This window comes from Cryptomeria japonica, chromosome 5 (genome assembly GCF_030272615.1).
Source record: "Cryptomeria japonica chromosome 5, Sugi_1.0, whole genome shotgun sequence".
Classification (NCBI taxonomy): domain Eukaryota; kingdom Viridiplantae; phylum Streptophyta; class Pinopsida; order Cupressales; family Cupressaceae; genus Cryptomeria; species Cryptomeria japonica.
The window spans coordinates 928,734,048-928,758,558 of NC_081409.1; the positions used below are offsets into that span (position 1 = coordinate 928,734,048).

Consider the following 24,511-nt stretch of genomic DNA (forward strand, 5'->3'; position numbering starts at 1 on the left):
ACATTTTAAATTTGTTGTTTGCTCTCAAAAACCCAATTTTCCTTATTGCATGCAATTTTAAACTTGTTGTTCTTTCCCAAAAGCCCGACCAGCAATATTGGTGGATTTTGTTGACAATTTCCACCAATTTTTGTGGAGAAATTTTAGGAGGAAGGCGTTTTGGATTCCTTGCTATTTTCATGCATTTTCCAGCTATCTTCATGCCATTTGGAAGACATTATCGCTGGTTTTATGGGTTTTTAACGGCAAAAATGTTTTTGAAAAATGCCACGATTTGCCTCATTCAAGTGCCACGAATCTTGTCTTTCCTAAATCGTTTTGGCTTGTCCTGCCTAGGCGTGGAGGTTGGGTGCTCTACATGACCGATTCTTCATGCTTTTAATGGGCATTTTGATACATATGGCTTTTTTTCAAAAATGTGGCTAGGGTTTGAATCTTCTTTGTTTGTCTATAAGAGATTCTCTCTCTTCATGATAGTTATATGTTTTGTTTTGTTCTTGCCTAGAATCGGTTTTGTGAGAGATCTTCCCCTTTGTTCCAAGTTTGCAAAGCAATTTGTGAATTGCATTGATCTTCCCCATTTTCTTGAATATGATCTTGCCAAAATCTTTTCATTTTCACTCATATTCATTTCCATCATCCGTACATACCATTTCATCCACTCATTTCGCACCTTCATTCATTTTTCCCATTTAAAATCTACCTGTAGTCAGCCATCGAGAACCCGAAATTGGTCCAAAATGCACTCAAAAAACACTTGAAAATGAGTCTTAAAGGTCCAATTATAAGTGCAAACTTGTAGTTACCCATTACGCATATGAAGTTGCATGTTTGTTCCCCACACTTGCAAGTTAATGCTCTTGTTTTTCCCACACATGTAATGCAGCTTCCAAAACATGAAATTCACTTGTGAGCCCATTTGTGCAGCAGTTTATCCCTTCCTTTGTCAGTCTGGTTTGCACACACGACCTACCCAATCAATGGATTAAGGCATGGGCCTTATTTTGCAAGCAGATTTCAAGATTGGAGGATGATACAAAGAAGAGATACAACAACAATTCATGGTTGAGAACATAGAATGCTTTCAAGACAAAGATGGTCATAACATGAAAAGAGGAAGGCAACCCTTTCCCTCTTGAAAATCTAGTACTACCCCAAGCAAAAAGATAAGGTTGAAGTTCGTTGGCCAAAGAGACAAAGATCATTAAGGATGCAAATTCTCGTTCCGGTTCAAGATGCCTTCACCGATCCAGAATACTTCAAGCTCTAGCATCCTGAAACGACATGAAGATCATCACAGACAAAGGATGATGCAGTTAGAGTCGTGTCTTTAGACACATAGAATAGTTTTAGTTATGCATTTGTAATTTTGTTTCCACAAGTTACATGTAAAAATAAATAAAAAATAACTTTGTAATTGCAACTTAACTCATTACTTGCACTTTTGTAATTACATGTAAAACAACTACAAGTTGTGTTCAATTAGGACCGTAGTTGGAATAAGTCATAGTTAGTTATCGAATAAGTCTTGATGGCTGAGAGAATTTCTCAAGTTAGTTGGGATCCTCCCACCTTTTTCTCATGACTCCTCTCCTATAAATACTTGAGGGGTCTATTGTAATCTTTATCTTTTGGAAAGCAAGTAAAAACTCTGCCAAATTCACAGCAAAGAAGTCTTTGAGCTTTCATGTGTGAATTCAAGAATTGAAAGGAATAGAAGGAAATTGCTCAAGCTTTGAGTCTTTGTGGTACATACTTGAGTTTGTGTTCTATATTATCTTTCTTGCAAATTTTTCTTCAAAGAACTTAATTGAATTTGATTTGCAGTCTTTGTGCTGCAAGTATTTGAAGTTAATATAAATTAGAATAAATATTTTTTTGAGAGGAGCTGTAAGTCTTTGTGCTTGCACTTATTCTTAAGAGAGTTTAGAAGCAGATTTTGTGAGAAATAGCTGTGAGTCTTTGAGCTTATACTACTTCCCATTGTTTTAAGTAAGAAAGAATAAGATATTCCAGTCTTTGAGATGTTATAATTTGTTCTTGATAGCGTTAATATAGAAAAGGGTAGATAGGACTTCATATAATCAAGACTGAGCTTGATATTGCTGTCCCATCCTGAAGGAAGTGACGGAAGTCTTTGAGCTTTCAAGAAACTTCATTTTCTTTCTCTCATTTCATTTCAAAAGTTGTTACCGTTGTTTTATGTTAAATTGCTATCACTTTTCTGTGAAGAGAAAATGATATTGGCTTTCTTGAAAGAAGAAGAAAGACTGTTGTCCCATCCTATTTTATTTTTAAAGTTGTAGTTAGATAGGGGGAGCCTTCACTCAATTAAGAGAGTTTTACTCACACACTATGGTTGAAACCACAATTTTATATATTTCCCCAAGTGTACAAAATTTTCAACCAACATGATGGTACAAACATTGGCCCACATAGGCCCGAATGAACTAGTTCCAAAACATTGCTTGTTTTCCTAGAACTATTCTGAAAGGAACTCTTAGTATTTTTGCGTAGGGCACACCCCTTAGATGTACCAGAATGGTATTGTTTTAACTTAGGCAAACCATTTACTAATTTTTCCATTGAATATAAAGCACGAAAGTTTAAATGACCTAATCTTCTATGCCAAATTTCATTTGAATCTGAAATCTCATGTAGTTGGGCTAGGTTGGATTCAATACATACCTCGTATAAATAGCCTTTTCTATGCTCTATGGTTATAGCCTTTTTGATGGAAGAGTTTTGTGGTCATGTTAGAACTTTACCATTCATGAAGGTTATTTTGTACCCATCATGTTCAAGTTCAGATACGGAGATTAAGTTTCTCTTGATGCCAGAAAGGAATAGGACTTCGGTGAGTTGGAGGGACATGCCAGATTTCAGCTTAATGGTGCAGGTACCGACGCCTTTCATTGGATGTGCAAAGTCATCACCAGTTGTTACTTCTTCATCAATTTCTTCTAACATGGAATCCAATAATTCTCTATACCTAGTGATATGTCTTGAAGACCCACTCTCAATAATCCAAGTGTTAGATTTATTGGATACTTGACTAGAGAGGGCAGAGTAAAATACATGCTTCTCGGAGTCATGTTCTTCCCTTTTCACTTTTGTAAATGTAGCTTGTTGTTTGATTCTATCTGGACATCTTGCTGCATAGTGTCCATATGTGAGAGTTGTCTTTCTTAGATGACCTTTTCTCATGTCGGTGCTTTCTCTTCTTAAAATGTTTAGTCTTGATTTTCTTGTTGGAGTTGGTATTTAGAACATGGAGATCTTCATCTATGTTCTTTTGCTTGATCCCCTTCTTATTTAACCTTGACTTCTCTTGAAGACAATCTACTCTTAGCCTATCAAATTTCGGATATTTAGCCCTTGCACTAATGCCTTGGACGAATGTTTCCCATGTATTAGGCAACCCATCTAGAGCAATGAGCGTTAGCTCTTTGCTTTGTATCTAATATCCAAGCGTTGCTAGTTCATCCCTTAGGGCTGATATCCACATGAAGTAGGCATTGATTGACTCTCCTTTGTTCATACTTATATGATTTATTTCTCTTTTTAGGGCCAAGGTTCTACTTGCATTGGTTATCTCAAATGCACTTTCGAGTGCTTTGAACATATGGTAGGCAATTTCATGTTTCGTTATGATAGGCATGATATGATTTCTCACTCCATCAACTATGAGTTTCATGGCTTTTTCATTACCCTCGATCCATACCGATTTGTCAGGTTCATTCTCAGGTTCTTTAGATTCAACTCTTACAAATGATTCAACTTTATTCTCTTTTAGAATATCTTAATTTTGAATTTCCATGCTGAGAAATTGTCGCCTCCTTCAAGTCTATCCTCAAATCTGATAGCATTGGCCATCGAAATGTGATGTCTATATCCTCGATTTGAACTTCTCAAATTTGAATGCCTTAGGTTTGATCAACCTTGCTCTGATACCATGTAAAAGTATTCAAATTTATGTTCAAAACTGGAATGTTAAGGATTTTATCTTTCTTTTAACTCCTTAGACAATATTCAATGCTATTAATGTATGCTCTCTAGTTATTTCTGATTATGAACTGAAACTTCTTTGTTTGCAGGTGGCTGTAGATAATATTAATTGATTTCGATATTTCTCCAGGATTCTTCAAGACACATATGTATAGGCATTGCCTTGTAAGATCAAGGATGACCGGACATGTCTCATGACATGTTCTATCAAGACATGTCTTGATCAAGGGTGGTGCCTCTTCATAATGCAAATCGATAACTATCGGTTAATATAAATGCCGATACATAACAAATGATAATCAATGCCAATCGGTTTGTTATTTAATGCGGTTTGATTATCATTGTAACCGATAATGAATCGGTTAGATTCTAATGCAATTTTAGTTATCATTAACCGATCACTAATCGGTTTATTCATAATGCTATTTCATGGTAATCAATGGTAAATGCAACCCGATTATGGATCGGTATAAGAGCAAAAATATGTTAATACGATAACTATTGTAGTTATCATATGACAACACTGATTAGTGTTGTCATATGACAACTAGAATATATATGCAAAACCGATTACAATCACAGCATATAAATGAAATCACTGCATAGCAAATACGATCATATCTCGATCAATGATAGAAATGCTTATAAAGATGATAATGATGTCTACCATTAGCATGTAGATTTATCGATAGGATAGATGATTGAATGAGAGACTTCATTTATCTCTCATTCAATCATTTATCTTACCGAAGCTACATTGTTTCAACACTGCGGCAGTTTTGTTTTCTTTTTCCCACATAACTCCCTTCCCGATATGAGCACTCCGTGCTCCTACTTATCCATGTACGAGAGACATGATTGCTTCCGGGGGGGGGGAGTCGTGTCTTCCCAGAAGTTGTGACTCCTTTTCTTTCTGGAGCCGTGTTGATTGGAGTCATTCCCTTTTGGGACAGACTTGATTAATTTAATTAATTCTTAATCATACTTAATTAATAGTTAATTTATGAATCATTAATTTGATTAATTAACTAATATATATAAATATTATTCACACAGTAAATTATTAATAATTTAATTATTTATTTATAGATAACTTTTAATGTTAATTTCAAATAGACAAATGATATATATATTCAAATTGTCAATACATTAAGCATGATTAATTACTGATTACAAAACAATGGAGGATTAATGTTTGAACATGACACTCATGGTCTTGACCATCTTGTGGCCTTTTGTCATGTTCCCTCCTTAATCATTATTTATATCTTAAATGAAACAATTACAATGAATGATTATTTAGAATTATTAACTATTTATTTATTTATTAAATATTATTATTCATATTTATTTAAATAATAATAGTATTCTTGAAATATTATTATATTATGATCATTTGGAAATATTATGAAGGAATATTGCATATTAATATATGAATGATATTATTAATAACAATAATATCTGTAATATCCCTACATCTAAATATTAATCTACTAAATTAATTTAATGTGTAAATATTTAATAAATTAATCTTAATCATGAAATAAACTAAACCCTCCCACTAAGAAAGATTCAATCATAGTCAACATTTGATTAAACAAATTATGTAAGACATCGATTGGAGTCAAGTTGACTAAGCCATATGAAGATCCGTAACCAAGATCATCAACAGCCTTCCGTTTCCATAATCGCTGATCAAGAGGGATCGTATATCAGAGACAGCATCGATGTTTCCATAAAAGCAATGGATTACATCAAGAGAGTATAATTAACACACATCAATCTGTATATATTGAAACCTCCATGAGCATTTATATCAAACATGAAGAACAAGCAAAATAGACATTAATGTCATCATTATCGCCGCTCAAAAGAATTGTATCAAATGCTGTTAATTAATAAATTAATTATCCACATAAAGTGCGATTACCATGAAATTCAAATAGTCAAGTGGTGCGATTTGTAGATAAGAGTAATTTAATTAATGAAGAGGTGACTCACGAAAAGGTTAATATGATGAGATGTCTCCCTTCGTAAAGAAACTGGAAGCTATAAAAAGAATATTAAAGGAGGAAATTCAAATAGTCAAGTGGTGCGATTTGTAGATAAGAGTAATTTAATTAATGAAGAGGTGACTCACGAAAAGGTTAATATGATGAGATGTCTCCCTTCGTAAAGAAACTGGAAGCTATAAAAAGAATATTAAAGGAGGAGGGAACGGGGGATAAAAAGAAGGAAATGTTTAAGTAACACGTATGATTTAATAATATGCAGCAAAGGTATGTCATAATGCACAGTGAATAGACCAGACTTCGGGGAAATTCGTGGGGATATAAATAAAAGAGGTATATGTATATTCTGACAGTTATAGTAAGTTACAGACAGTAACATTCTTGTACTAGGTGGTATGCATGGAGATGTGCTTAATATATATGCTTAATATATGAAGTCCGTCAATGTTGTTATTTTGAATTTAATGAATAAAATATTAATAAATTATAATAAATAAATACTGATAATAATATAATAATTATAATAAATAAAGAAATATTGATAATTGTATAATTATTATTATTATGATATTAACGGAGAAATGCTCTACAGATGAATATAATAGTAATAGTATATAAATACATAATACATATATCAAAATATATATATATATATATATATATATATATAAAGTAATGATTTGATCAAACAAATAAATACTATAATATAAATCAGTAGAGCTCTTAACTTAATATCACGAAGAAGAATATGTTTTATGTGATGACTGTCTGTGTTTAAAGAGTTGGGAAAGGAAAAAGAGAAAGGGAGGAACGGAGGTTGCGCCAGCACAGACTACGGAAAAGGTAAGACGCTAGCACTTATGCCATAGGTATATATATGTGTGTGGATGTGTGTGCCACACACACACATATATATATTTAGGATAGATCTGTCATATGTAGTATGTAACCAATCTCTCTGACAGAATTATACTGTTATTATAATATTGTCTTCTATATATATGTGTGTGTGTGTGTGTGTACATGTGTGTATACACACACATATATATATGTATATATCTGCAATATACTTGTTCATGTAGAATCAATAATAGGAATAAAGAAGTATGTAAAGGCAAATATAAATTATAATTTAAATAATAATGGAAATGTAAATTGTTCTGAAATGCCTTATGCTGGGTGTTAATGGATGACAATAATTTGGCTATGTGATGGAGACTAATGGGAATAATCCCCTTAGCCTAATTCGGGATTATGATAATCCTTGGTAGGCAGTATATACTAAGTACTCATATGCATATATGTTAAAGGCTTGGGTGTCGGAAGTCACCCAAGAAGAGACGGATCTTGCCAGTCCTCTCTAGTAGACTAGGATGATAAGATGTATCATCCAAGGCAAGAAATTGATCATATATGACGATCTTCCTTGGTAGGCTTGGATGTAAGATGCTACATCGAAGACGGGAATCGAATTATCCATTGATTTCCCTGGTAAGGCTTGGAACCATGATGGGTTCCAAGAAGGCGGGCATTACAACCGCCTAAGGACATGTCCCAATACTTCATTCGTATCCCTTTTATTACCTAAGAATTGAGATTAGTTTTAATTAAGTAATTGAAGTTTAATTACAAATTAGATTAGTAATATATATTTTGTTGCATTCTAACAGTCTGTTTTGCAGGAAAGTGATCTCTAACTAGTAGGGATATTACACCTCTTTTTTCCTTTTTTTCTCAAATCTAAACCCATTTTCTTTTAAGCTAATGATGTGAAATGTTTACCACCATTTCTAATAAATTAGACACATGAATTAATAATAAAGATGATAATGCATACCAGATATAGGAGTAAAATGTCTTTATTTGCACATGAAATTATTACAGAAGAATACCAGATATGATCACCTAGGGATTGGAGTTGATTTGACTAGATCATACTACTTTCGTTGATGATAAACCAAGACGGACTAGGACCCGACGGTTGCCAATAGGAACACAACCATCAACCAACCGACGCTTTTAACTACCCAATGATTATAACTACATGATGCTAACAAACACTTAATACGTACAATTAATACATAGTTGGATAACCAATATTATTGAAGCATAATAATAGACATTGTACGATGACTAGAATGTATCTTGAAAGTTGGAAAGTAATATAAAAAGGGAGTGCAAAAGAAAATTTCACATCTCTAGTCATTTTCATTTTTTATTGTGAAGTTTATACTCTTTGTTTAATTTAAATCCCTAGGACAAAAAATGTATGGGTTATAGGTTTCAGAGAAGGAAAATTTTCCCTAGTTGATGTAGTGGTGGATTCAAACATGATTCATTGTGGGACTAAATGTGTATGGAGAAATAGATTGAGTTCAAGAGATGCATCTTCTAGGGTTTGCGAGGTTTGATAAATTACAAATTTATTGGGATTTAGAAGCAAATTATAAATTTATCAAGTTTAAGATAAGGAGTTTTAAGTGATTGTAATTTCTACTTTTAGTTGGTAAAAGCATTGAAGGTAAGACTTTTAAAGAAATTTGCCTATTGTCACAAAGAAAAGAATAAGAAAGAGAAGATTAAATTTGGGAATAGTACTTATTGTGATCACCATTTTGGAGGAGGTTGCAATTAGGAAAAGTCTGTCATTGAGTTTGTTCAGGGAAATTTTGTGGAGCCATCATTTGATTCATTTCTATCCCATCAACCCCTTTCAAGGGTAATTGAGGTTGCAATTTTGGTTCTAACAGCCTACTATTTGGACTTCGATCTTTAGTAATATGGCTTGTGTGCCCAAAAAATGAAGAAATAGAGGCGTTTTATTGATAAATGAGACGTGGAATGGTCTTGTAGCTCTTGCGAGGATTTCTAACTAAGTTGCCAAATCAAAATCATAAACCGGATTGGGTATGTTGGTACAATATGCCAATATGATATTTTTTTGCTGGGGTTGGGTACATCCGTACAAAAAAAAATCATAAATATATATATTAAAAATTAAATATATTAATTATATATTAAAAATCAAATATATAATTATAAATTAAATATAAATATATTTATATCTAATAATGTTGTATGAGTATGCAAGCTTTTTATTTTTAATTTTTAATTTTATTATAAAATTATTAACATATAGTTGAATAAAAAATATACTAATATGGTGTATAATAGTTTGAATTTAAAACTATTTATAATTTTAATTGTTAAATTATATATTAAATTTTACTGAACTAGAATATTAAAAAACAAAACGAGAATATTAATAATTAAAATATTGTCTATAAATATTAAATATATTTATAGAAATTAAAAATAGTCTAAATATTACTGTATTAAATTAGAATATTAAAAGAAAAATCTAAGGCACGGTAGAGACCCTGGATTTGACATTAAAAATGACTATAAATATCTTTGATGCACACCCTAATACCCAAAGTTTTGTCATAGGCAAATTGCCAATTTTTTCCACAAGTGTTTTTGAGCACATGAAAAGGAAAATACTGTGGTTGTTTATGGAGAAGGATTTTGTGGATCACAAAACAAAAAAATGCATTAAAAAATTCAGTCTTTGACTTAGATTCAAGCTAAAATTGGAACCCAAATAAAACCAAACCCTACACGATTTCATAGCCAATTCCAATTGGTACCACATTCGAGTATGACTTGTACCCGGAAATGGGGTTATATTCAGATGATTTGGTAACATAAGTTTCTGACAAAGGAAATAAAATGATTGAGAAGGAATTCAGATGCCCTGCCAGCAGTTTTGATGCCATCAAACTCTCATCAAGAAATATGAGACTGGCACCTTTACTCTAAGCAATGTTTTAAGTTGGGCATGTGGTAGAGGAATATCATAGCCATTCATGTCAAAGAAAGAGTGCATGGTATCAGTCTGGAGGAATAATTCTTCATAACATGTGCTATTACCAGGTCAGAACTATATGAGTATATGTATACTTTGAACTCATTTCTAAGTGTGTGTTTGAAAACATAATCAAAATCTAATATCAAATCTGAGTATTAGGGAAATTCTATGAAAACCCTCCTATTGCATACATTGTTTATTATTTTGTCCAGCGTTTCCTTTGCAAACATACCAGTTAGGCTCAGCATTACATTATCATTGAAACAAATTGCAAAAAGAATACAAGGAAAAGTATTCCAAGGTTATTACATATTCCAGTATATTTTTTGTTTCTTTTGTTTGCTGCACGTTAGAGTTGATGCAAAATAATTGTTGTATGTTCTCAAGATAACATTTCATGGCCTCAATGATAAGAAGCTACTGAATCTCATTTTCAACCTATCTGTATGAAGAGTAGCAATGCAATATTTATTTATTGAATAACTGTTGGTTTTCTCGTGTTCCAGTTTACCATTGCAAATGGGAATTGCTTTATTCCTTTTATACACACAAGTCAAGTTTGCTTTCCTTGCCGGTCTTGCTGTAATTGTCTTATTGATTCCAGGTACAAATCACAAAGCATTCTTATTTTAGGCAATACATATTCTTGTCTTTATGGATCTTGGTTAGAAAGAAGAAATTATGTCAACTTCTCTTGATGTCCAAAAGCAGGTCAATGGGACTTTAAGTAATTCAGTTTTCAATAGAAGTTTTAGGGTAACGCACTACTTGAAATAAAGAAACTATGCTAAGATAGAAAAAATTATTAAAGGCAAATAGCAAGTAAATGTTTGCTGTATAACATTTAGTGCACACGTAGCACATTGTCAAAAGTGTGCCTTCATATGATGTTCTACAGTGACCATTTTGCATAGATTAGTCTTTTCCTTAATAGTTGTTGAGTTAAAAAATATTTTGGACATTTACATTTTGTAATTTTAAGCTTTCTTTTATGGTTGAAATTTTCAGTCTAACAGTAAATTTATGATAATTGTACAGTAAACAGATGGATTGCTGGAAAAATTAGCACTGCTAATCAGCTCATGATGAAACAGAAAGATGAAAGGTGAAAACTATTGTATTGTTTTTGGACCTTGCAAACCTAATTCTCATAGGTAATCCAATTGGAATGAAAAAAACTTCTATTTGTACCTTTATATGTTGCCAAAGAATGTTAACATGGATCTTGAGCATTCTATTTATCCATCTTTACAGTCTATCTTCCTTTCATTTTCTATCCTCTTTAAAACAGAGATTTTCCATTTCCTAAATTTTGTAGTCTGCTAAATTTTCTGAAGGCTGAACTCAATCTGATATCCAGCTGTTGTTTCCATTCAGCTTTCATTTTTGAACGTCTATCACTTTCAATGAAATTTCATGAAGGGATATCTAAGGGACTTCTGTAATGTCGCCATCCTAGTCAGGGACTTGGGATTGAGGAGTTAGTCTATTTTTGGACCCTTGTAGGCTAACAGAGTATGGATAAAGGGGTCAGTAATGCAGTATCTTGAGGAGTGGTCTGTCTATTTGTTCTAGTTCAGTGTTGAGTTCAGTTCTGGTCTTCGTTTCATCATTTTCTGACACTTTATGAGGATTTCCTATTTTTTAGGGAAAATTGCTAAAAATAGACATGGTCCTATTTTCATTGGCATGGCAAACTGTGGCCCTAGCTTTTGACAGATTCAGTTTCAAAGCAATAATGAGAGAGATATGAATTTTTAAGTGGTTCCACGGGCAATTAATATTTGAATGAAATATTAATATAAAATCATAAAGTGCATCACTTAAATTTATTTAAGTGGAAATTTATTATCTCCTAAGCTAGGCGTTGCTTTTAGGGTTAAGTTGGGAACCCTAAAAGCAAGTTATTATTTTTTAATCCCTAATTGCCAAAAATCGCACCTTTTGGGTATTTAGGCAGCCAAGATGGAAATTAAACCTCATTCTTGATATTGAGCATTTGACATTTTCTTCTGAGCACTTGGCTATGGCGGCTAGGGTTTGGACCTGTTTTGGAGAGCGTGCATTCTTCCGAATTCAGTAGCTTTGAGATTGTGAAAGATCAATTGAATTGTTGCAGCTTGGTTGGCTTCAGTCAGAAGTTAAATTGAATTGAATTGGGGCAGATTTGGCTTCTTACAAGGCAGATTTGGCTTCTTACAAGGCAGATTTGTTGTAGGGTTTTCCTATTTACTGTTTTGTTGTTGATTCTTCTGTGGTTTGGAGGCTTCTTCCCAAACACACAGCTTGCTCATTTAATGGCACCATCTTTCACTATTTGGGTGTCTTAGTATTATTATTTTAAATTGATTTTTCCTGCTTACTAATATTTTCTTTTAGAAATAGACAGAAGTTGCAAAAGGGTTGGATTTTTTTTGTATTTTGATGATTTTTCAACAAGTAAATAATGAAGTACAAGTACATGAACAAAGTACTGAAAATGAAGTTTATATACAGCCAAAACAAATTTGATTCAAGGCAGATTTCTGAATATAAAATCAAATATTTGACCAGATGAAGATTTCCAATAATTTCAGGAAGATTACAATCAGGAATAATCCCAACCTGGATGCTGAAAGAATAACATAACCAGGAATGAAGCTGCGGCATGATTCCAGCCCTCCAAGTGCTGCACGTGGGAAGGAAAGTGGCTGCTAGGTACAACCGTACGACTGCCAAGTACACCCAACTGGTTAGAAACCCCAAACCCCACGCTGAATTCTGTCAGAATCGTTGAACCTCCAGAAAGAATGCCGTACAATCTCCAAGATGCTAATAGCTGCAAACAAATCCAAACCACTGTATTGGGGGCTACGTTCCAAACGGGCAAGGCATTGGGGTTGGCGTCCCAGATGCTGAAAAGCTCTTCTAGAGCCAAATCTCAAATCCAAGATGTAAAATGTGTAAAAGATACTTGATAATTAGGTTACCATCTCCTTATAACTCCTTCCCTCTAGCTCGAACCCTAAAAGTGTATGAAAAGTGCACTTAGGCTTATAAAGTCTTATTTCTCATTTTTAGTCGCCAAGTATAGAGAAAACGCCACTTTTTTAATATAAAAGAATTCCGTTCATCAAAAGGGTCCCTGACAAATGGGAAACATTTAGAAAAGTTCAAGACCTTTCCAATGAGCTATAACACATGGGCATATGCATCCAGATGAAGCCAAAAACCCCTTATTACTCCAAAATGGCTATAAACATAGCCTTATTTAATTAATTAAACGCTAACTTAGGAAATATTTAAATATATTAAAAATATAACCCAAATAGCTGCAGAAGGCTCAAATGACTCCAAAAGTCTGAAACGGAACCTGTCACCTGTCTGTGACTGATGTCGAAAATCATGGATCAACTGGTAGTCTCATCCCTAAAATCTAGGGATGCTCCTATAAACTAGGAAACACACCCAAATCTCTTGAAACTGAAACCAAGGAATGGTCTCATGGAACCCCAACCTTGGACGTTGTCACAACCTCCTAAAAAGTAGGAACTGCCTCCTAAAATGTAGGTACTGCCTCCTAAAATCAAGGAACTGCTCCAAACTGGTCTACTACTGCCAGAAACACCAAATCCAAACACTGAATATCCTGACTGGGTCTCTATCCACCATTGCCAACCTACAAGACTCCATAATAGGCTAACTCACATGTCTCTGCTAGACAGAGCTAAAGAGGGGACATGACACTTCTTCCCAAACACACAGCTTGCTCATTTAATGGCACCATCTTTCACTATTTGGGTGTCTTAGTATTTAAATAAGAGCAGATCTGAATTGTTCCAGAATAAAAATCAGAACTTTGTAAGTTGCTGATTTATTCTTTCTTTTCAATAAATTGGCTAAGGACCTACGGGTATGCTTCTAAATTCTCCAATTCATTGTTTCAGTTGATTAAATTCATGTATTATTCAATAGGTGTTGCAAATTAAAGAAACCCTCTTCTGCAACTTCTATCTATTTCTGAAAGACCATCTTAATAATTAAAAATTACAAAGAAGATCTACAAAGTACAACAGGTTGAAGAATTGAACCAGCAAGGGTTCATCACAACTTCTATAACATATATATATGTGTGTGTGTGTGTTGTGTGTGAGAGAGAGAGAGAGATGAGTTTGGAATTCATATTCATGTATATAATACTATGGGATTACCTTTGTACCTCGTTAAAAAAATCTTGGAGGAAAGAAAGAAATAATCTAGATTAACATGCATGGATGGCCAAGAATAGGTCAAAGAGATTGGAACAACACGAACAATAACAAAGATCTAGGGCAAAAGGGTAGGCAACTCAAGGCAAATATAGTAAAGCAAGGAAAACAAACAAATAGACACAGGTGGGTGTTATTGATCATTATTAAATTGACATATATCATCAAGTTGATCATGGTAAACAAATTAACAATTTGTAATTGTCATTTTGTTTCAAAAGTTTTCCTAAGGTCTCTAGGCATCCATTAAATGGTCGTTTCAATGTTATTATAACTGATTATCAATATTTGTCATATTTTTTGGCCAACCTTTGTAGTCGCCAAGGACTTAAGTATATATGTTAAGAGTCGTCTATGTAATAAATTGTGATGTCCCTATCCAAATGCTAAATCACTATAACCAAACAACTAAAAGAAAGCCCCTTGTATTATCTTTATAAATGATAACAGCATTCAAAGCCAATACAGCTAAGGACAAATGATTAAGATCAAGTATAGGGACATTACAGGACTTGTTAATTATCTTTGAAGAATGAATAAGATTGTTAGAAGCATAAATGCCATTGATGTCAAAGCAATCAGATTTGAATAAAGACTAGAAAGAATAAAGGAACAATGATTATAAGTTTCAAGTATGACTGACTACATAAATGAGACAAGCAAATCTATATTAATACAAGTGAAAGACAAAGTGACTCATTAATATGCCTAACTATAACAAAGACAAGCAAACACAAGCCAATGATCATATAAGACAGTGATTGCCAAAGACTCATAAGATTATATGGTTGTAATATGCAGACCTGTTTGTAGTCTGATTTTTTTTTTGAAGTGTGTTTGTTGTTTCTACAATGTCCACAATGCCAAATAAAGTGTAGGTTTTAAAGATAATATTGCTAAATTTATGTTGAATGAAATATACTAGAAACTTCAGAAATAACACTGCTGAAAATTCCAGATTTTAACTGAGACTTAAATATTCATTGTTTCTTTGAAGTAATAATAACCCAGATCATAAAATATCATCTATCATCTAAATCTTACATACCCACAAAATGAGCACTGAAAATGTCCTTGCTGTTCAAAAAATCTGCATTTTTCAAGCTCAAAACCCTAGGTGTCCAACTCCACAACAAGATAACTTGATCAACAATGAATGAAAGGTGAAGATAAGCTTCAATCTCCTCTTAAACGCCTCAGAAAATAGTAACATCAGCAGCTTCACACCTCTAGAAATCCATATGAGCAAACTAGAAAGGGATGGCCAGCATAGAAAAGAATATGCAGCTTGAAAGGGGACGCTTCAACAATGGTAGCAAATCAGCAAACAAAACACTTCATTCCTTCGCCAAATCTGCACTCCAAATTCTTTAGTAATTTGGAACTCCTCTATTAATATAAATCTCTGCTAATCCAAATTGAGCTTCCTGTGTGAAAACTCCAAGTGATTCTCCAGACTCTATCTTGCAACAGCGTGAAGAATGTTGCTTATGAGTGTTTCTGTCCTCACAAACCTTAGAGAAATAATCTCCAACGAACAATCTCTAAAAATCTCCAACCAAGCATGCTGAAAATGAACTCTTAAGAGTCTTTTATAACATTCCCAAGAGAGTCCGCACACTTTTCCAGCCAATGTGGGATAAATAGAAATACTTCCCTTTTAATATTTAAGTCTCCAAGTACCTTTAATGCAGGGGAATTTTTAATATTTAAATAACTTGCCCTTTAACTTAGTCCCCATATCAATAAAGTTAAATATTTTAATTTTAACTTTATAACTTAACTTTATTGATACTTACATTACTAGTCACAAATGCTTATTAAAATCTTTAGTCGATATCAACAATTACCATCGACATGATGTTATCCAGGAATCATCGATGATCCTAACCTGACGCAATTGACTTACTATAAATAGTTAAGTATCTCAAAACCGCACCAAAACACCTCTAATCGCCTAAAATTGAAACTATCTAGGTCAAATATCCTCAAGATCCCTTAAAGGAATCGTACGAGTTGAAGTTGTATGCCATAGTGTCATGTCCCCTAGTAAGTGATTATGAATATATGGAATATTAATTATCTTATATATAGTTCCATTCACTTATATAAATAATTAATATTTATAAAACATACGTTGCAATTATATTAATAGTTATAAGTCATATGTTGCAATAGTTTAGCCGTAATTAATCTTAACGATTACGGGAATTCAATCAACTCTTGTCAAATAAAGAATGGGCTCACGATAGGAGGAGCATGGAATTTGATAAAAATCAAAAGCGTGGAAGAAATATTCGAATCTGTTTGTATAACACTCAGACTCATCGTGCCTTTCGTCAATCTCCAACTGACCTATTGGTTCTACGATTCAGAAAGAGAATCGATTTGCTAGCAGGAAGTGGACTTCGTTGGGATTCCAGGTTCCCACGGGTGTGTTTGGTAGAGCAGAGTCACCGGAAGTATGACTCGGAGACACACATCTTATCGCAGTTGACGGGAGTAACAGATTGCACGGCATGTATGACACAGCAGAATTGCGAGGGAAGTGAACCCGACTATTTCCTATTGTAGTCTGCGTGAATCCAGGTAGCCACGATGGGGGTGTTGAATAACAGGAATCACCTCAGAAACCAATGACGTGACCATTGCGCAGAACATCACAGCGGATTACTAGCAAACCCGAAATCGGGATGTATCGTAGAAGGTATTAGTCAATGCGGAAGAGGCAACGTGATGTGTAGATGGAATGTCGAGTACCAGTTCGTCAATATTTATAGACATTGCATATTCTCAAGAGTTGATGCGAAGATTAATCAACAGAAGGCCAACTAGGTGCATTATGATACAAAACTTTATTTCTGTTCTTGAAATAATAAATTGACTCTATGTTTTACAGTGATTGTTCTAGTTTGTATATTTATCGGTGACTACTTAGATAGAACTAGAATCAATGCAAATAAGGAAGACACCTAACTAAGAGATGTTGTATAAGAGGTTATAACCACCATTGGCTATAATACACAAACACTTTCTTCCTGCAATGTTCTGGTGATAAAATTGAATGGTATCAAATCTAAGTTAGGGAATTTTACACATAGACATCCGGAGGGTAAGTTCATATGCACATGACAAGCTGTCCAAAGAGAGAAAGTGTTTGGACGAAGAATGGTCGTATGGGGTGGGTGATAAATTGTATAGGAAAGAAGTGTCAAGACTGTACGAGAAAGAAGTGTCTGGGCCATACGTGAGAAGTACGTCATACAGGAAGACAAGGGGGTGGAGGAACCTGTACGGGTTGAGTGGATGGCCATACAGGAGCAACGCTACCGTACGTTGGAGGAGTCTGTATGGATTCAAGAGCAGATGGTCAAATGTCCTACAAACATTGTATCGACAGATAAGTGGAGCCGTACAACGATTAGGGACGCCGTACAAAAGTAGTGTTGTTGTATTAGACACTGTACGAAGAAAGCATAGGTGACAAAGCCCTACGACAATTTAAGGGAGTATGCAAGGATCCGTACAACACACATAGAGATCCACACGAGGATGGAGATAAACAGTACAAGGCACAAGGGAATTCGTATGTGGTGAAGACTTGGCCGTACGTTGTAGCAACAAGTTCGTATAGGTTGCACTTGGGTCCGTACGTGGTGAAGACTCGACATAGTAAAACACATGAAGGGAAGTTTGTTAGAATACCATATGAAGAAGAGAGGAACACATTTTACGGGCATCACCATCCATAAGCTACAGGACCAAGGGAGGAAGCAAAGCCATACGTGCAAGAGGTTGCCAAGCCGTACAAAAATATACCGTATGAACAAGAACACTATACGAAGAAACAAGCTAAAGAGTCTGTATACTGGGGGAGTCTAGCCATACAACCTTTATCGTACATGAGTGAGTTGTACATTAGGAAGCGTTACAAGTCATATATAGAGGTGCCACCTGGGCCATATGGGATAGACTGTAATGTCCCTTGTATGGTTTTCGCTGATTTTACAATCTCCATGTGTGCTTGATTCTTGAGTTTCTGATGGTTTGATTGGAAAGGTATTAAGTAAGAGTTATTTCAAGAATATTGCCAGTGCAGAGCTTGAATTGATGAATCTATGTGAATATTAAGTACTCCAATATATAAAATAATATATTAAATGCTCCAATAAATCTTATCTACTACAGATTCCAATATACTGTTCTAAGAATAATCGGTTCTGAAATCTTAATATGGATGTCACTGTACACGAGGTTTGGCTATTGCGATTCACTCTTTTGAGAAGTATACAACATCTGATGGTTATGGATAAGACCGCTATGCTTGAATGGTCTCCTTCCAATCAAGCAATTGAACAACAATGATACAACTTTGATAGAATTATAGTTTTTGATCTTCCTCTTTTTCTAAATCATCCGTCCAAGCCTTCATAAGTCTGCCGCTCTTCTAAGCATTTCCTTTTAATTCCCTATTCCCCTAATATGAATCCTCCTCCTCTAAAGACCCATCCTCATTAAATATTCCATAGTGTAATATGATTGCAAGTTGCAACCATTGCCTGGAAATAGACACACCTTTTCATAATCGCATCTCTCTCCATAATCAACTTAGTGTTCTAATCGCAACTTTCCCACTAATGTTTGTTATTTGTACAAATCGTATTTATTTAATTTCTTCTTTTGCCAACATAATCACTGCTTGTAATCAGCTAATTCCCTTGTTTACTTGACATGATTTATGCTATCCTTACGATGTGACACACGACTCAACAATGATATTTATTATCAAAATTCCATGAAGAACATTACCACTGAGGTGGCAACTATGCACGTTAGCGCTAATCATGCTTTTGTGACTTCAACACCTTTGTCGGCACTTGTAGTTCCACTTGAATACTGCATCGACCATAGTTATTAAGATCGGCGATCATCCGAATTCATGAATCAAGGTCATGGTTTTGTAATGTCCCCTTTCTAGCATTCATAGCATGATGTTTTCGTTAGCCTATTTCCCCATGGTCTTGAACGCTAACCAGAACAATAAAGGGATTTAGAGGCCATTTGGTTTAGATAGTTCCAGTTGCAGGGCATTCTAAGAGGTTTTGAGGTAGTTTTGGGCACACTTACTATTTATAGTAAGTCATTTTGGACATTGCTGGACATCTAGTGGTAGTGACATGTCAATGGTAATTGTTTTAAATCGACAAGAAATATATTTATCATTGATATGATTTATTTTGTGTCAATAAAGTTATTTTATTAAGTTATATTTAATTATTTAACTTTATTAATGCATAGGCTATACTTGTGGGAAATATTTAAATAAAAGAGTTCCCCTTTATTCTATAATACATTGGAGACATAAAAAAGTGTTTGGGGACTATGTTGAAGGAAAATCATGTTACATGGCATGGGAAATATTAAAGAAAAAGCAATCGCTATAAAATAGGGGCCAAAAAAGCAATCATGAGAAAATTTGGGCGAAAAAGCAAAAATCCCGAAATTATAGGAAAGGGCAAAAAGGGTGATTTTGTTTATCCCACATTGACGAGAGGAGTGAGCTCGCTCTTAGAAAGGGTTATAAAAGAGATTGAAGAGTCTTCTTTCAGCATGCTTGGATGAGATTAATATTATGTTGTTGGATTTCTCGGAAATCTGATTATTGGGCCTGGAGGACGAATCCCCTCTTTGCCAGCATTCTCTTCGCTGTTGGAAGATACAGTCGGGAGGATTTGAATTAATCTTTCAAGGTAAAAATCAGAAGTTTACATTTACAGTCACAGTCATTTCTATTGCATTGCCAGGCAAGGGTCCGATTGGGTACGGGCTGGAGCTTTGTGCTACTCTGGTCATTTCATATCTTGGCAGTACCATTGACCAAATCTGAGAGCTGCGTTTGGAGTTTGCTGGTCCTTCTTCATAAGCCCTGGCTGTTCCATATCTGAAGTTGTGTGGTATTTTCTGGGACTGAAATCTGCACTTCATGAGGGCACTGTGGTGACATTTTGGAACGTTAGTTGTTGGTGGTGAAGGATTGTTTATATAAGTATTGGGACTGCATCAATTTCTGAGCATTTTGTATTAAGTTTCGAACACTTTTAGGTTTGCAATGCATTTAAAATCTGATTTATATTGTTTGAAAAGGTTCTATGAAATCTGAATACAATTTATGTGAAATCAGCTCTTTGTTTTCTATATCGTGTGCAAAGTAGTATGCTATATGTATTGTTCCCTACCTTGAAAACAACCTGAAAATTCAATAAGCAAACAAAAAAAAAAACTCAGAAAATCAGTCCTAATGATGAATGCATGCCTAGTGTTTGACAAAATGTCAAACCACACAAACTGAAAACATTAGTGCAGAAAGGACAGGGGTCCTTACAGGTTTGCTGTTATTGACTCTATATATATTGTTTGTTCGTGGAAATCACTCTTCATATATCAGGCCTATCTCCTTTTGCCATTTCTTTAATATTGAGAGTATTCTGTAGAACTTCCCAAGGTTAGGAATATTTAGAAGGTCGACGGGAGACTTCTGTTGAATCATTTGGTAGTCAAATCATCAATCATTCGATGAGTTAATTCCTCCCTTATATCGATAATCTTGATTGCCATTCAAGTCGCTATATTTGATCAGTGCCTTCTATTATCTATAAAGATGATACAAGGAGCTTTCCTTTAGTTGTTTTGTTCTAGAGTTCTAGCATTGGGATGGGGACATCACAGTCTCCCCCTCTAGAATTTGCTTGTCCTCGAGCAATTTTCATCCTCCTTGTTTTCTTTCTTGGATGAACCTGCGCATTGATTAGTAGTACCAAACATGTAATCATATAAATCAAAGTAATGATAAATGTTAGAAAAATTACTAGTTTTCTATATACATTGCAACTTGAAGGGACTGGCTTCCTTGAGCCCTTTGCCCAAACTTGAGATGGATTGGCTTCCTTGAGCCATTTCTGTTCAACTTGAGAGAGACTGGCTTCCTTGAGCCATCTCTGTCCAACTTGGGAGGGACTGGCTTCTTTGAGCCATTGCCTAACTTCAGAGGGATTGGCTTCCTTGAGCCATTTTGTCCACTTGAGGGAGACTGGCTTCCTTGAGCCATCTTTGTCCAACTTGGGAGGGACTGGCTTCTTTGTGCCATTGCCCAACTTGAGTGGGACTGGCTTTCTTGAGCTATTTTGCCCACTTGAAAGGGACTGGCTTCCTTGAGCCGTTTTACCCAATCTTGATAGGAATTGACTTCCTTGAGCCATTTTACCCAACTTGAGAGAGACTGGCTTCCTTGAGCCATCTTTGTCCAGCTTGGGAGGGACTAGCTTCTTTGAGCCATTACCCAACTTGAGAGGGACTGTCTTCCTTGAGCCATTTTGTCCATTTGAGGGAGATTGGCTTCCTTGAGCCATTCTGTCCACTTGAGAGGGGCTAGCTTGCTTGAGCCAGTTTACCCAATCTTGATACAATTGCAACTCTTATTCACGCGATGTATACCTTGATACAATTAGTTATTTTGTACACATAAGTATAGACTATAATGGAATAAATGTCTTAATCTTTTCACATAACATGAGTACTGAGACTTGCTAATGACAAGGTTGTTTTTCTTCATTTGAGAATATATGAGACATTTTTTTTGCCGCCTTCATCAATCTAGGCTATAACTTTTACCTTCATTTTTCATGGAGGGCTAGTTTGTATTCCTTAGCTTGACACATAATGTGCAACTGCCATAGTAAACATCCAACTTGTTTTTATAAAATGAATATATGATCGATTTAAAGATTCCTTTTATGTTCTGGTACACACATATCAATACAGAGAATGCTGGTCATGTGCTTTTCACTACGCCATGTTTATGTTATGACCTCAAAGGATTCTCCTCTTAATATTTTTAGCCTTTCTTTTTTCTCTGTTGAATTCTTTTTAATTCAAAACATTTATGCTACTTGCATTTGTTATGCAGAGTTAGAAAGGCTGGAGAACTTTTAATTTATATCCGGATTTTGAAGATGTATGCTTGGGAGCACTTCTTTGCTGATCGTTTGATGGAAACTAGAAAACATGAAGTGAAACACCTTGCAGTATGTAACATCTTCACATATTGCTTCAGTTTACAATTCAAGTTCTGGTTAAATTTAAAAATAGGAGAAGAAACGTTCAAGTTCTACTTTACAGTCTGATTGTTGTGATTTAGTCATTTGGGGACGTTAAAAATAGTTTGTTCTGTTTTTTCATTTCTGAAGAACTAGGTTTCTGAAATTTTTTAACGGACTAACAAGTATATAGTTTATTTTTGACAGACTCGAAAATATTTGGATGCTTGGTGTGTCTACTTTTGGGCTACAACACCTACACTTTTCTCTTTGTTTACATTCGGCCTCTATGCATTACTGGGTTATTCTCTAGATGCAGCAACGGTACTGTTAAGAAAAGGCCATAAATTGTGTAGTATTATTGTATACACAAACAAGCTTTATAAAACAGCTGGGCTAGCAGTGTAGTAGTGATTTATGACAGCTCTTGAGATTTTCAACAATTTTCCAGTCATTAACCATTTTAAAATTGGGTCTGTTTTCTTTTCACTGACAGGTCTTCACATGTATTTCATTGTTTAACATACTCATCTCTCCTTTGAATTCTTTTCCGTGGGTTATAAATGGTCTTATTGAGGTAACACCTTAGCATTCTTTTTTATAATTACATAACTTTAGTACGTCATTGAGTATCAACAGTTTCAAAATTGTTTTTCCCCTCAGGTTGACTTCGTTTCCTGCAGGCTTTTATATCCCTTCAACGCCTTGGAAAATTTCTATCTTGTACAGAACTTAACTCCCATTGGACAAATGATAATGCTAGAGAAAGTTACAGACTAGATGCTTGTCATTCTAATAATTGTGAAGAGAATTCAGATAGAGATATGGAGAATATGGCCCTTCTTGTCAAGAACATGGAATGTGTATGGTCTAATAGTCAACAAGAGCATCAGAATCCAGTTCTCAAGCAGATATCTTTGAAAATTCCAAAAGGATGGTTGACTGTTATTATTGGCGAGGCAAGTATATATTTTTTCCTTTTATGGATTATTTTCAAAAAGTGATATTGTTTCTGATTATTTGTCTCTTCTTACTGTTGGATTACAAGGTATTCATTCCATTTTCAGCAAAGTTTAATGCATGGGTTTATTCTATTTTACTTATCTATCCTTCACTGTGTCATTCCTGTAATTGTCATTGAGGTAGTTGTGAAGTGCATCCTTGAAAATTAATAATACAAATAAGCATCAAATTTTTACCATTTATGCTGTTGTCACATATGTCAGTGTCAATTTGACAAGCACACAATATACTGAAGGCGGGGGTGGGGGGCGGGGTGGGGTTAGTGGATGCATCAGTATATCAACAATCTTTCAATTTTCAAATTTTATTAGGTACTTTATAAAGCTTAATTAATCACACATGCTTTATAGTTTATATAATTCTTCTTTTACAAAGATTGTAAGCACCAACCCCTTGTTCTATTCGTTAGCCCCAACTCACTAGAGGCACCAACCCCTTATTCAAATTTCCACCTTGTCAATGTTGCTTCTACAACGGATGATGGATGATCTTGATCTTCTCAAATATGCTATAAAGTTTCTCTTAAATTACCTCTGAATCTGCCCCAAAAAATCACTTCACAATCTACTATGAAGTTGCTCTTATATTACCTTTGATTCTGCCCCAAAACTCACTTCACAATCTGTTATGAAGTTGCTCTTAACTTACCTTTGAATCTGCTCCTCAATTCTGAAATGATATTCTTATATAATGCCCACTCTCTATCTGGTTTGTATATCTATCCTTGTCTTCACACAACACAACACAACGCACATTCCTCTCCACCTTTCACCATCTCCATTTATACCTTCGAAGAGGGATGATTCCCTTAGGGATATCTCCTTTTATGAATGATTGCACCTCTTCCATAAACAAATGTATCTCATAAACAAAACATATATAAATATTGTTTCTTAGTTATGGATCACACCTTTCCATTGATTGTTATTTTCCTTAACCAAAAATTGCATCTTTTGGTCATTTACGAACTTACCATTGTATCCTTTCCTTTGATTAGCACTGTTTTTCATCTCCTAAACACATCTCCTCTTTAATATGAATCGATGTCTTTTAAATCTGCTTTGTTTATTGTTTGATAATTAATAACAGTTTATCTCAATGAATTCACATCCTTTCAGTTTAGCAAACAAATCGCTGACTTCAATTTCTGATCTGCCTTTTGACTACTGCGAACTAATTAATTTCTTTGCAAATCATACCTTCTGTATAATACTCTTTTCAGTGATACATTGCTGCCTTTTTGTGATTATTATTTGT

General features: G+C 34.6%; 1 protein-coding gene across 4 annotated transcripts in view; it reads left to right on the forward strand.

Annotated features, from left to right (window-relative positions):
- LOC131037392 (ABC transporter C family member 13) overlaps positions 1-24,511 on the forward strand; it is a 361,462-nt gene that overhangs the window by 120,649 nt on the left and 216,302 nt on the right. For 3 of the 4 annotated variants that reach the window (XM_057969521.2, XM_059221854.1, XM_059221855.1), the window contains 6 exons: positions 10,398-10,495; positions 10,930-10,996; positions 22,102-22,219; positions 22,439-22,555; positions 22,728-22,808; positions 22,915-23,190. In XM_057969521.2, the coding sequence (XP_057825504.2) occupies positions 10,398-10,495; positions 10,930-10,996; positions 22,102-22,219; positions 22,439-22,555; positions 22,728-22,808; positions 22,915-23,190 (757 nt within the window). Of the gene's footprint in view, positions 1-10,397; positions 10,496-10,929; positions 11,046-22,101; positions 22,220-22,438; positions 22,556-22,727; positions 22,809-22,914; positions 23,191-24,511 lie in introns of those variants that run through there. The other variant, XM_059221856.1, reaches the window with a different exon arrangement.